Source organism: Oreochromis niloticus, linkage group LG1, assembly GCF_001858045.2.
Source record: "Oreochromis niloticus isolate F11D_XX linkage group LG1, O_niloticus_UMD_NMBU, whole genome shotgun sequence".
NCBI lineage: Eukaryota > Metazoa > Chordata > Actinopteri > Cichliformes > Cichlidae > Oreochromis > Oreochromis niloticus.
The window spans coordinates 11,523,443-11,535,900 of NC_031965.2; the positions used below are offsets into that span (position 1 = coordinate 11,523,443).

Below are 12,458 nucleotides of genomic sequence, written 5' to 3' on the forward strand. Positions count from 1 at the left end.
ATTGCCTTTTTTCACTTGAAACCGGTTATATTTCATCTTGTCTTGTACAAATATCCAAGTTGCTGAACTATTAAGTAACTATGGATCCAAAATATACATGAATATTGTTCTACATCAGAGAAAATGATATGATAATGACGTGATAATATCCAGAGCCACTAGGGTATACATCTTTTTTTCCTCAAAATCTAAAACTGAGTGCTCTACTGTGAAACAAGTTTGTGTTTTTTTTCTTTTATAAATCTTTTTTGTAACCTGTCAGTATTCTAGGGTGGGCAATAAGTAGTTTTATTCACCTTGCCAAGTGCCAATCTTGTCATGTGGAAGAACTAGAGAACTTTGCAGTGGATTATTTTTGCTGGCTTACCAATTTCCTGTGTGGGAGAAATGGCTGTCCTGGCTGTGATGTTGAAACATACAATGGCTGACATGCAGGTCACGTCTTTGCCACCTCTCTGGCAGTCTTTCACAAAGATGTTGATCTTACTGGGCTCAAACCTCACAGTGGTATAAATACGAACAATGCTCTGGGACCTGTGAGGGCATAGAGGGCGTGACAGATGACAGACTTTTAAAAATTGCAGTTGAAATGCAAAACTAATGATCATGAAAATCTTGAATTAATTGCCAAAATAAATTTATAGGAATAACTGCAATGTCTATTTTATTTATTTTTTTATAAATACTGACCAAAGTAGAACAGCAGCACCGAGGGAACCTACAGCTAGGTCCACTAAACCATCATCGTTCATGTCCATTACGCCATGGATACTGCGGCCAAAGTACTGCAGGCCAGGAGCCAAATCTGCAGCTGCTATTCTCTAAAACAAACACAGTTCACAGTGGCAACAACCAATGCTTACAATAACCTGCTTAAAATTCATTGCACCCATATATACAATTTTGCAAATGAAAACAAACTTTTTGCAAAGCTCCAGTGTTTGAGGGGTTTGGTTTTTATTAGAGTGAATATTTCCTGCAAATTTTGTCTTTGTTACCTACAAAATAAGCAGTCCTCTTCCATGGAGTCTTCTATGTTACTGCCATTTTTTCTACAGTATCTCTGAACAGACAAACCAAACACTGGCTCTAAAAACAGGCTTTTACTTGTTTTCTAATGGAAAGTTGATTTCGCTTGATTTCAGTTGGGAACCGTACTGCTAGACACCAATAAATTTTACAAACTGGTCCTTTAATAGCATAGGAGTATTTAATAAATCCAGAAATTGCAGAAGGGTCACTCATAATAATTAGCTTACAGTACATGTTGTAAGCTGATTTCACCTACTAAGATAAAGTAGATTTTAACCCATCTGTCTATCCATCCATCGTCATTCACTTAATTCAGGGTTGCTGGGGGGAGTTTGAGCCTAGCCCAGCTGTCATACGCCAGGTACAACCTGTCAGTCTGTCACTGGGCTAACACAGAGACAGACACAGGTGTGAAAAAAATTCACACCTGTGGCTACCAACCCCACATTTTTGTACTGTGCGGAGAACCCACACACACACAGGGACAACATGTAAACATACTGTGCCACCATGTCTCTCAGCTTTTAACCCCTCCGTTAAACTTGCTTTTAATCCATCTTTTAATACAGGTTTGACAGTTTTACAATACTACTTGTTGCATATTTGCATTCATCTAAGCTGTTACGAGTAGGAAGAATAAAGACTTTAACAGGTTACGTAAATCCACGGCTGGCCAGCTTTGGGAAAGTTTACATGTATGTGTTACAGTGTAATGCACCACACCACCTACCTGTTTATATTTGCGTAGTATTCTGTTTTGTTGGCTAAAGAAAATATAAATGGCTCCTTTATGCTCATCTTCCAGTGGAGCTCCCACCACCAAGTCATTGAACCCATCACCATTCAGATCAGGGACAGGAGCAAGTGAAGAGCCAAAGCGAGCGTTCTGGACACCGTTGTGAATTTCCAACGATCCTTCAAGGAAGAAACGATTCTGAGGGGGAGGAAAAAATGACAGTTGTAATTGTTACTCCTAATACAGTGGTCTTGTTTCTTTCTTGGTTCCCACACATAAATATCTAGAGGCTACTGTCCCATGGGGGAGAATTTTAACAGTTTGTTTTTATTCACACAAACATTCGTGACTATCCACTTTGTTACTGGTGTTGATAAATAGACATTAGCATTAGTGGGGATTCCCATAGTGGGGGATCTGGCTGCTCACCCCCCCAAAAAAATCAGCTACAATAAACAGAGTTAGTGAAATAAAACACTGTTAATCACAGCAAGAGATCAGAATGCTTTTCATTCCTTTCCAAAGCTGGATTCTCCCCTTAGACGTCAGTCCATGTATTAGCAACTGGAGTAAATGACTGATCATGAGAACTCTGGATTATTTTAGAGTTATTTGGATATTTTAGAGCCTCGCTTTTGTTACGTTTACTCACATTCATGAAAGGACTTCTTTCAAAGTCATATTGGCTTGTTGCATTGGTTTGTTTTGACTGTCTTCATGACCTCTTCTTTGCTCAGATTATCACAAACTCTGAGTGGGCCAGAGACAGCAGTGCACATCTTGAACTGCTGCACTTGGATAATAATCTTTAAAGCGGACCTTTGTATGAGAAATTATTTGGCCGAGGTTAGTATGTGTCATTCCAACTTACTCACACTGTAGCAGAACTAACAGTTTAAAGCAGTATTTCCCAACCACTGTCCCGCGGGATATATTTGTGCCGTGAGAAATGATCACATGTGCCGTTGAAGATTGTCGGGTCCCACTCGATTAGTACTCTAAGCGACTGCCGTGAGTATGGGGAGAACAATTACATTCTCTACCACTAGAGGGCAGTACAACTACCTGCTCCAATTAAATGGGTTGCCAATTGCCAGTAAAACAGAAGAAAATGAAGAATAAATTACATAGCAGTCATCCAGTGAGTGAGAAAACGGAGCGGGTAATAGCAATCCGGTCTTTAAGTCTGACGTCATTAGCCGTGTCTGGGCCCAAACTCCGCTGCAGGTCCATAAGTCAAACGATCACTGTGGGATCACTGAGAGTTGAAAAACTGTCAAAATTCTTTCATTTGTAATAAAATGATCAGTGTGGCTGCTCTACCAGGTGTAGCAATTACGTTTAACATCCAGGCATCCATGAAAATTGAATTTATTAAATTTAACGGTGTTAGAAGTTAGGAGGGAGTTAGCTCGCTAGTTTCCATCTAAATATAATATAGCATGTCCTGACTAAGGGATTTCTGAAACAAATTAAGACGTACAGCTCTACTATCACTTCCGACATAAATGAAGACAGGAAAGTAAACAGCAGTGACATTTGTAGGGTTACTGAATTTAGCTATATAACGATGTACTACGTGATTGCTAGCCACACAGCTATGTTAGCATAATATGAACGGTGAAGCTGGAGGATGAACGCTAACGTTTTTCCACTCGATAAAAGTTACTGAACTGAACAATACAGGTTAGTCATTCATGTACTTCTGCATGGGCTTGGCTGTAGTTACATCGTAAGGTTTTAAAAACTGAGCTTTAAAATGAATGGTAATAAAAACCGAGAGAGGTGGACAGTGATCACTGACTGTTTTTAGGGGCTTTTTGAGATTAAATAGAACAAAATACAAAGCATTAAACATGTTAAAAACACAAAAGCCTTATTAAATGCAGGGTAGTTTGGGCCCGGAAGCAGGATTCACCACGTCATCACTTAAAAGACCAGATAGATAAATATTTGAAAAGAAAATTTAGTCAGTATGACCTGAGTCCTGGAGAAAATTCCGACCCAGATGAAGACTCTAGCATGAGTAGTTGTCAGAAGAAAGCAAAAAAGGGGACAAACCGAGCATTTCCTTCGGGATTAATAAAGTATATCTGATTCTGATTCTTAAATCCCGCTATACCTGGTGCGCGGGGAAAAATGTATCAATATGCTTTTTGTGACATTTTTGTTTGGTGGTGTGCCATGTGATTTTTCAAATGTGAAATATGTGCCGTGGCACCAAAGGGTTGGGAAGCACTGGTTTAAAGGGTATACGGGGATGACAGAATGGCTGATAATTTAGATAATTCAACCAAAACATAATCATGACAACTTTCAGTTTGTTACTGCACAGTCACATTCAACCATGCCACTTCAACCAGAAACATCCTTATGAGTGCGCAGTTCATAAAACGTTTAGTGTGTCTGGTACGTTGGATACTTGTATATGGGTGAAGGCACCAACAATGCTGGACAATGTCATCCCGATTCCATGTTTCTCAGTTTATTCCATAATCTGCACATCGTAAAGTGCTAAACTAGCCTTCCTGCAGTCCAGACCTGTCGACCACGGAAAACATTTGGAGCAATTTTTCTTTCAAAACAACACAAATTAGGTCTCATGGTTCCTAAATGCCTTTGACTGTTATTTATATTCATACGTAGCATACGTAAATATAAATTATATCTACGTATGCAAAGTGTTCCAGTCTTTTTGTAAATGAAGAGCTTACTGTGTCAAAAAGACATTTTTACAAATAGCATGCAAAAAGTCCCAGTGTACCATATGTTCCATTTAACAGAATAATCAGTGCCTTCTGGCTCAGCCCATTTCTCCATTAAAAGGACAGATCTGCTCGTTAAATCATCCACAGTTCATTTATTTAGGCATCTCATAATAAGAGCAAGGAAGTTTTTTTGTTCTCTCTGCCCTCGGTCCAGCTGCGTTTGTTGTTTCAATTACACCAAAACATCTTTAGTTAACCAATCATGTCGTGTTTTAAACAGAAAAAGAAACAATATTTTCTTCTAATCAAACAGAAGATAAGGTTTGGCACCGCTTCTGTGTTTTCTACATAAGCCTTTAATTCTTCCTGTTTGAACTGAAATATCTTAAACATCTGGCAAAAGAGAGAAAAATAATGGAGGAATTTCACCTTAGGGCAGTAAAAGAACTAAAGACTGCCATATAACTTTAGTATATTTATTCTGACGCTCTATTCTTAGTAAGTGTTGAGTCAGATGGACGATAGCCACATCTATGAAAGCAACCACCCGACTGGAACATTTTTCAAAGAGGCAATCTGACAGAATGGAGCCAAATAATGGAGTCGATCAGTAGTCATGCATATCATTGCTCCACTTGGCATCCCTGATCATAACATAATTCAGGGCTGGCAGACGAAACATGAGATCACTTGTTTTTTCAGTTGAATAAACGTGAAGGGGGTTGATTTAGGATGGTAGTTTTAATTTCTCGGCTACCTGATGTGTGCATGTGTGACACAGAAGAAGATTGATAGAGAAACAGGGAAAAATACAGTCAGCAGTGTTTAAATGTGAAACACGTGGCTCAACTAGAAGGCCGTGAAGGGTCATAACCAGTCTGTAGTGGCTTAGGAGCAAGTTAAAAAAAAAAGCAACTATTTTTCATCGGCTGTCAGATTTTAGGTAACTTTGGTTAGATTTGGACAGAGTTTTCTTTACTATTTATTTCTGTAATATGGTGTACTTTAAATCATTTTCATCATCCCATCTGCATCAGGCAAACATTTCTTATAAGTGAAGTCAGACTAGTCTATTCATTTAGATGAGACTCAGGATAGTGTTTTAACATACAGAGAGAGAACTGAATGAGACAAAATCATTGCCAAAAATTACACACAAAATAAAATTAAATAAATAACAGAGGAGAAGTTTTGAAATTTCGAATTTGTTTGCATTTTTATTTTGTTTTCATTTTGTAATTTGAAATAAATTTCAGTTCGTTTCCAGAGTCAGTTTAGTTTTAGTTTAGCTTCTATTAGTTTCAGTCTTGTCTTTATTAATTATTATTGTATGGAGGATATATGTCTAACATCAGAACAGCTACTTCAATAACAACACAAACCTTTTTCAAAGTAGTCTTGTAGGCATCCAAAGTCTATTAAAGCCTCATGAGGCAAGGTTTGATAAAAAAAATAAAAATAAAATTGAAAAATTACCAAACCACTAAATCTAAGAACATTTCTTCCATATTGTTTGTAATATTTTACTTAGTTTTAATTTAGTTTTATTTTTTACTTTAGATCTTTTTACTGAAATCTTTGTCACTTCTAGTTTTGTTTTTCTTTTCTTTTAGTTAACTAACCTTCCTTATGACTGAAGTGACTTTTACAGCACTGTATTATCATATATTACAGATATGATGAATGTTTTGGACAGTTGCTATTACACATCCAAATGATACATCACTTTTGTATTAACCCTACTGTGGCCTCCACATTACCAGATAGTGGTTAGAAATTATACTAAATGTCATGGTCCTGAGTCTGTGGACTCAGTGGTTTTGTTTTTATCATTATCATTATTATTATTATTATTATTATCTTAGTTCTAGCTTATTCTGATTATGTATTCTGTTGAGGTTCTCTGAGTTCTGTCAGTGTTTCCGGTTTTACTTTGAAGGTCTGTGTCTCTTGTCTCCTTATGCCAGTTAAGATCAGCTGTGCCTCTTGCCTGTTTTGCAATTCCTTGTTCCCCTCCGTGTGTGTATATATAGTGTGTGGTTGCCTGTGCTCGTTGTCGGTCCGTCGGCGTTTCTTGGTGTTTTTCTGCGTCTCTCTGCTCATCATCCCGTGTTATTATGGTTTCAGGTTTGTTCATTAGTTTTCCCAGTTTAGGTTTTTGGGTAGCTCCTCGTTCATTATTTCCTGTTTTTGCCACTTTGCCACCATTGTCAATAAACGCTCACTCGCATCACAGCCTTTGCCTGCATTTTGGGTCCTTCCTCCACAAACACTGCACAGCTTGCCCCGCTCTGTGACACTAAAACAGCACAGAGAGTGACCTCAAAGTGAAAGGAGACTCCACAGAGCTGAAGAAAATTGAGCACACTTCATTTACAAGAAGTCATACCATAAAAATCTAAATATTAATTATCAAGTAATTAAAGCTTCTTTCAGCTTCTCCTGTAGTCATGAGCAAATAGATTTACGTACTTTATTTGGCAGATTTTTACACCAGGTGTCCTTCTTAATGAAACATTTCCTTCTTACCACTGATTTGTGTCTCCTCTCAGTCGCTAACCGTGTATCTTTCATGTGTGAGCCACTACATTATTGGAGCTTCTATATGAAGCAAAGTTAGAGAATAAAAGAATATGCTGGACATCCATTTTTAGGCTACTGACCATAAAAAAAGAATTTTAGTGTCTATTAAGTGGCCAGCATTACCCTTTCTAAAATAAGACATTCCTGGTTGCTGAGGATTGGTCTCCGGACAATTAAAAATGCATTAGTGCAGAATCACATTTTTGACTATAAATATCAACTATGAGCCCAGCTGCATATTTTTTAAACCAAGGAATTCCAACTTAAGAAGTTTTCCAGGACAATATGACTGAGCAGCATCCTGGAGCGACACCTGAATCAACCACATTATTAATTATCCAGAACACGTGGCATTTCTATCCTGGTGAAGAGAGACTTTTTTTAACATGCGATTTCTGTTTGTGTTTAGTTTTTAAGCTGCCACCTGTGATGTGGTTTGGGGGTACACTGGATATTTAAATGCCCCTTCTACGCCTGTTCAATGGATTTGAGACAGCTGAAGACATTCATTATTCCAACGAGCATGACAGACCTGGAACACCGGGAAATTTCCTTCTATTAAAGAAAAGTTCTCGCCTCCAAATGGTTTGCTGGAAATGGGTTCAGAGGAGAGAGAATACTTTCCTCCTGAGTTCATTCTGCACATCAAATAAAGTTGGCACACTGGCATGGCAGGCTGTCATTTGATCTGCGCATTTAATCTGGACAAGATCGTGTGTCAAATGTTGACAGTGGTGCTGGAAAACAGCAGAGTGTAACTGGGAAAGTAACTGGGAAAGGCTGGGGATTGAACATTTGTCGACCCAGTTCTGTGCAGCCGTTGGTTAACGCTCGCGTGCATTTATATACCTACCAGCTCTGTGACTCTGTAGATGTAGACCTTTCCTTTCTCCAAGCCTGCACTGAAGAACATCGGTGCTGACACCAGAAGGTTATCAGTTATGCCGTCTCCGTCGATATCCACAGGTGCAATCTCACTGCCATAATAGGAGCCAATCTGAAAGAAACAGTGCGTGCAGTGTGAAGATCAGTGTGAAGAAGTATGATTTATCATTGCCTGCATTTAGTTTGCTAATTAAACCCAATCACAAATGACACACTACACAAAATAAAATACTCTTAAGTTCCCTCTTGTGGTTTTTGCACCACATGATGTTTGGGTTTGAGCTTGAGTGGCTTTTGAACTTCAGTATTGTCAGCAAATGGCAGCTTGCCAGTGGTCAAAAGTCTTGACACTTTTGTAGAAGCTCAGACTGTGGGAGCTTTCCAGAGGGAGCGTAGATCAGTCACCGAAGTGGATGAAACATCATTAGAAACATCTGCCTCTTAAATTTTTATTTTTTGCTCAAGACTTCTCAGCTCAAGAACATTTTCTACAAAAGAAACATCTGCTATTTTGGATGAGCTGCTGCTGACAAGGTACAATGTAAGCTGCTGCAAGATCACTTCAGGCTTGCAGCCTGTGAACCGCTGCCAGTTCTGAGTGTAGTGGTCATTAACACACGGAGCCACATCCCCTTGAAATGATGACCGTCTTAAAACGTAATGTGACTCAGACGGATTAAATTCATAACACATGATTGGTTATCCAGTCAAAGTCGTAAAGTTAAAAATGATATAACAACAATGACACTAAGTGAAGCACAAAATCGTAAAAAACAATGCAAACAGTAATGGAGATTACATACAGCGATTATATACAGTTTCTTATGTATATATAGTTTTTGGACTGCAGCAGTGAAGCACACTCAGTTATTGAGCTTAAATTTCTAAATAAAAATTTTGTTGGCCGTTAGCCTTTTCTGAAAGGGTACTGCATGTCATGATCATTTTCCCATTCATTTGATCAAATTTTATAGATTATTGATTTGGAGTTAATTCAGTGGTTTTGAAAGCTAAATTTACAGGATATACTGGGTGCTGAAATGTCTTTAACAGAGACAAGAAACAGTCCATCCCTTTGATCTGAGATAGAGTCCTGCACTGCCAGATGTGATCCTGATTTTTATACAGTGCTCTACACATACACCACTGCTGGAGTTTATTAATATACACCCACGTTTGTGTTTTATCTATGGGTTTGATGTTAGAGTGGGTATCATTTAGGAATGGGTGGCATCAAAGGATGATGTCCTGTTCTAAAACCTTAACCAGGTAGTCTGCATATGTAAGGCAAACTCTGGTTGCTATAGCCTCAATGACTGTTATGCTTCCAAGACCAATATTAGAAATGCATCATAGCATCAACTGGCATACAGCTGCTTAAGTATGAATCAGTCGGTTTTTGGCTGTGGATGCTACTGTACCTGCTGGCCTTTGAGGGAGTGGAGGATGGTGAGGTTGCCTGAGTTCTTGAGCGTGAAGATGATCACTTTGCCGGTGTGGTTAAATCGTGGAGCACCCGCTACGAGCAGACGACCATTTCTGGCTGACACCACAGACGTCACAGTGTACCCTGTTTATGTAAAAGAAAAAAAACATGACGTATAAAAATGCAAACACCACTCACAGACAAAAAGCTACCAGAGTATGCAGCTTATACTTATCTATGTATAACTATCCTTTCTGCAAATGGCACTAAGTCATTTTTTTAAGTGATCTCTATGTAAATTTAAAGTATAAGGAACCTGCCATTTATGTTAAATCTTAGAGCAGTGATTTGCATGAGTCAGGGAAAATGACGATAGTGATGCAATTTGAGGACTTAAATCTCAGTAAGCTGGATTCAGTAAAAGCTGGTGTTCTGGTTTCTCAGGTTTCTCCGATTTCATCTTCTATTTCATTTTGTCTTTCGCCACTAAAAATTCCAATTGCTCACTGTATACTTTTCCACCTTCATCTCCCATCTTCATACCTCTCTTTCCCCCAGCTTTAACTTTCTCCCTGTCTGTCCAGAATTCTCCTTCCACCTCATATTACGATTCAGACTAGAATGCCTTCTATTGGCGGCCTGCTGGATAAGCTCAGAGACAAAACCACTGATGGCAAAAGCAGAGGCCTGTGGTCATGGAGTGGAGATGGAGCTGGATATGGTGGAAAGCACTTGAGAAATGGGTACACTTTATAGAGATGGTTTGCAGCTAAAACAACTGGTACTATTCCACAGCAGTCATACATCTCAGCACCAGCAAAAACAGAAAAAGGTTGGAGCAGAAACTAAACACTGATAAGAGAAATGGCTCAAAGGTTCTTTGATCTAAAAATAACATTTTTCTTTCCTGGATTTCTTTTATCTTTTCAATCATTTCCGTAAAACGTGTCCAGATTTTTCCACTTTTTAAAACTCCCTTAGGCTGTTGCAGTACTTACCCAAGTAGGCACCGTGGTTTTTGAGCTCTTCGGGAAACTCCTGAGCATAGGACAACTTAGGAGGGACCACCTTCCCCTGTCGTGTTTCCTTCAATACAGCTCCGTTCCAATCATAAGCCCCAACAGCACCCACCAGAGTCCCATCCTGTATGTGACGTTAAGTAGTTAATAAATGGATGTGCACGCAGAGCAACAGAGAAAATCCTTCTTGTGCTGCACATGTTGCATATGGACGCAGCACAGTAATTACTGTGTGACGATGATTGTGAGGACACAGTCATGGAACATGAAGGTTTCCAACCAGCATTATGTGGCAGAGTCTGAGTGTTTGGCTCACCTTAGCTAGATTAATGACTGTACGACTCACTTATGGTGAAATGTAATCTGGTGATAACTCTGAGGGGAGTTCTGAACTTTTTGTACTACTTCAAACAATACCAGGAAACTCTAATTAGGATAAACAGTACCTCTGGCTCCCTCCAGCAGGTCATCGGATAACATTCACGCAGATATCAGGATAACAGTGGAAAACTTTCAACCTCACAAGCTCTTGCACATTTACCAAATGAGTTACCATACTGAGGGTATTATGGTCTGTGGGATTTGTGGTGTTTGTTTTTGGACTTTACTGCTATTAAGCGGTTTCACTTTTTCATGGTTATTCTTACGCTCTTAGGTTTGTTTCATTGTTTCCGACTCAAGTTTGTGATTCTTGTTTTTATTCCTGGTGCGCTATCAGACACAGTTCTTGTAACACTGAACTTTTGGTTCCCATATTTTCTGTCTTCTAGTAATGATTCTTGGTTTTGGCTTGTGTACATTATTAAAATCATTGAATAGCAGTCCCTCTAGTGTTTCTGTTTGTGTCTTGCTCTGTGTGTCTTTTTTCTCTGACTTTCTCTGTGTCTGTCCCATGGATAATTTTTTATCCTTTTACTTTGAAGGTCAGGTTTCTGTTGTTGTTCCTGTCTGTCCTCCCCCGACTTCACTGAATAGTTTCACTTGTGTCTCATTCCTCACCTGTTTGCCATACGCGGTCAATTTTCAGTATATTTAAAGTCCTGTTTTGCCTTTATTCTTTATCATATCATCTTCATGTCATCAGTCAGGTACTCCTCATTTAGCCTGCTTCATTTTTGATTTCTGTTTGTTGGGATTTGTTGATTCTGCTTTGGAAAACCTTTCTTTTACTCTGCCTGCTGTGAGTTTGCATTTTTCTCCACTCAGACCTGAAACCTAACAGAAGGTCTCTATTTAAGCAACAGCTTCAGACAATTTGGACACTAATCTTTATCAGCTCGATCCTCTTTGTTGGTAAACATTTTTAATAAACTTTCACAATAAAAATGGATTTTCATCTTCTGAGTTTCTTATGTTAAAGGTACACAAGTGTTTCCAGAGCCCTTGTTAATTTTTTATTTTATTTTTTGGGCTCTCTCTGGTATTGCCCCTGTGGATTCTTTTGCCCGCTGAGCAACTATAACAAGCCTTTCAGGGAAACACAAGTTTATCCAAACCTCATATTTCCTGTTATTCCTGAACTTCAGAGCTAAGTACTAATATAAAATAAATGAAAGCATGCAAAGAAACCAATCAGATCTCTGCTAAATATGGTATTTGTAAGTTAACATTCAATGAAGGAAACAAAGCTGTAAGTAGAAATCAGCTGTAGCCACGAGGAGGGACTGAGGGGCGATTTTCTGTATTCCGTAGTTCACCATACTTAGTATCAGCGACACTGAAATTATAGGGTTCCTCAGTTCAGTGGGCCCATTTTTTTTTCTCGCTGTACAGAATATGCCGACAGCACACTTTCCAGTATTTGAGCATGAGTTGGAAGGTTTTCGATTCCTTCCTAAAAGATGGAATTGTGTGCTTACCGCGCTTGCACTACGTCACTCTGTAACAGCAACGTTATGCCAGTGTGGTTATGTGTTTTGGTCAAAACGGTCTCCATGGCATATAAATGAAAGTCCAAAACAATTCAACCTCATAATCCAGTGACCTATTTCTACTGCAGATTCATTTTTGGACATAAAGTATGCCTTGCTTTTATTTTGAGATTGCGAACCCTTTACTCTTGTACTCAA

General features: G+C 38.8%; 1 protein-coding gene across 1 annotated transcript in view; it reads right to left on the bottom strand.

The window, feature by feature from the left end:
- Positions 1-12,458, bottom strand: part of itga11a (integrin, alpha 11a) — a 51,177-nt gene that overhangs the window by 15,284 nt on the left and 23,435 nt on the right. Inside the window, exons 11-16 of the mRNA XM_013274712.3 lie at positions 10,369-10,513; positions 9,366-9,514; positions 7,913-8,056; positions 1,763-1,966; positions 691-821; positions 368-534 (exon numbers count right to left, since the gene is read on the bottom strand). Of these exons, the coding sequence (XP_013130166.1) occupies positions 368-534; positions 691-821; positions 1,763-1,966; positions 7,913-8,056; positions 9,366-9,514; positions 10,369-10,513 (940 nt within the window). The remainder of the gene's footprint in view (positions 1-367; positions 535-690; positions 822-1,762; positions 1,967-7,912; positions 8,057-9,365; positions 9,515-10,368; positions 10,514-12,458) is intronic.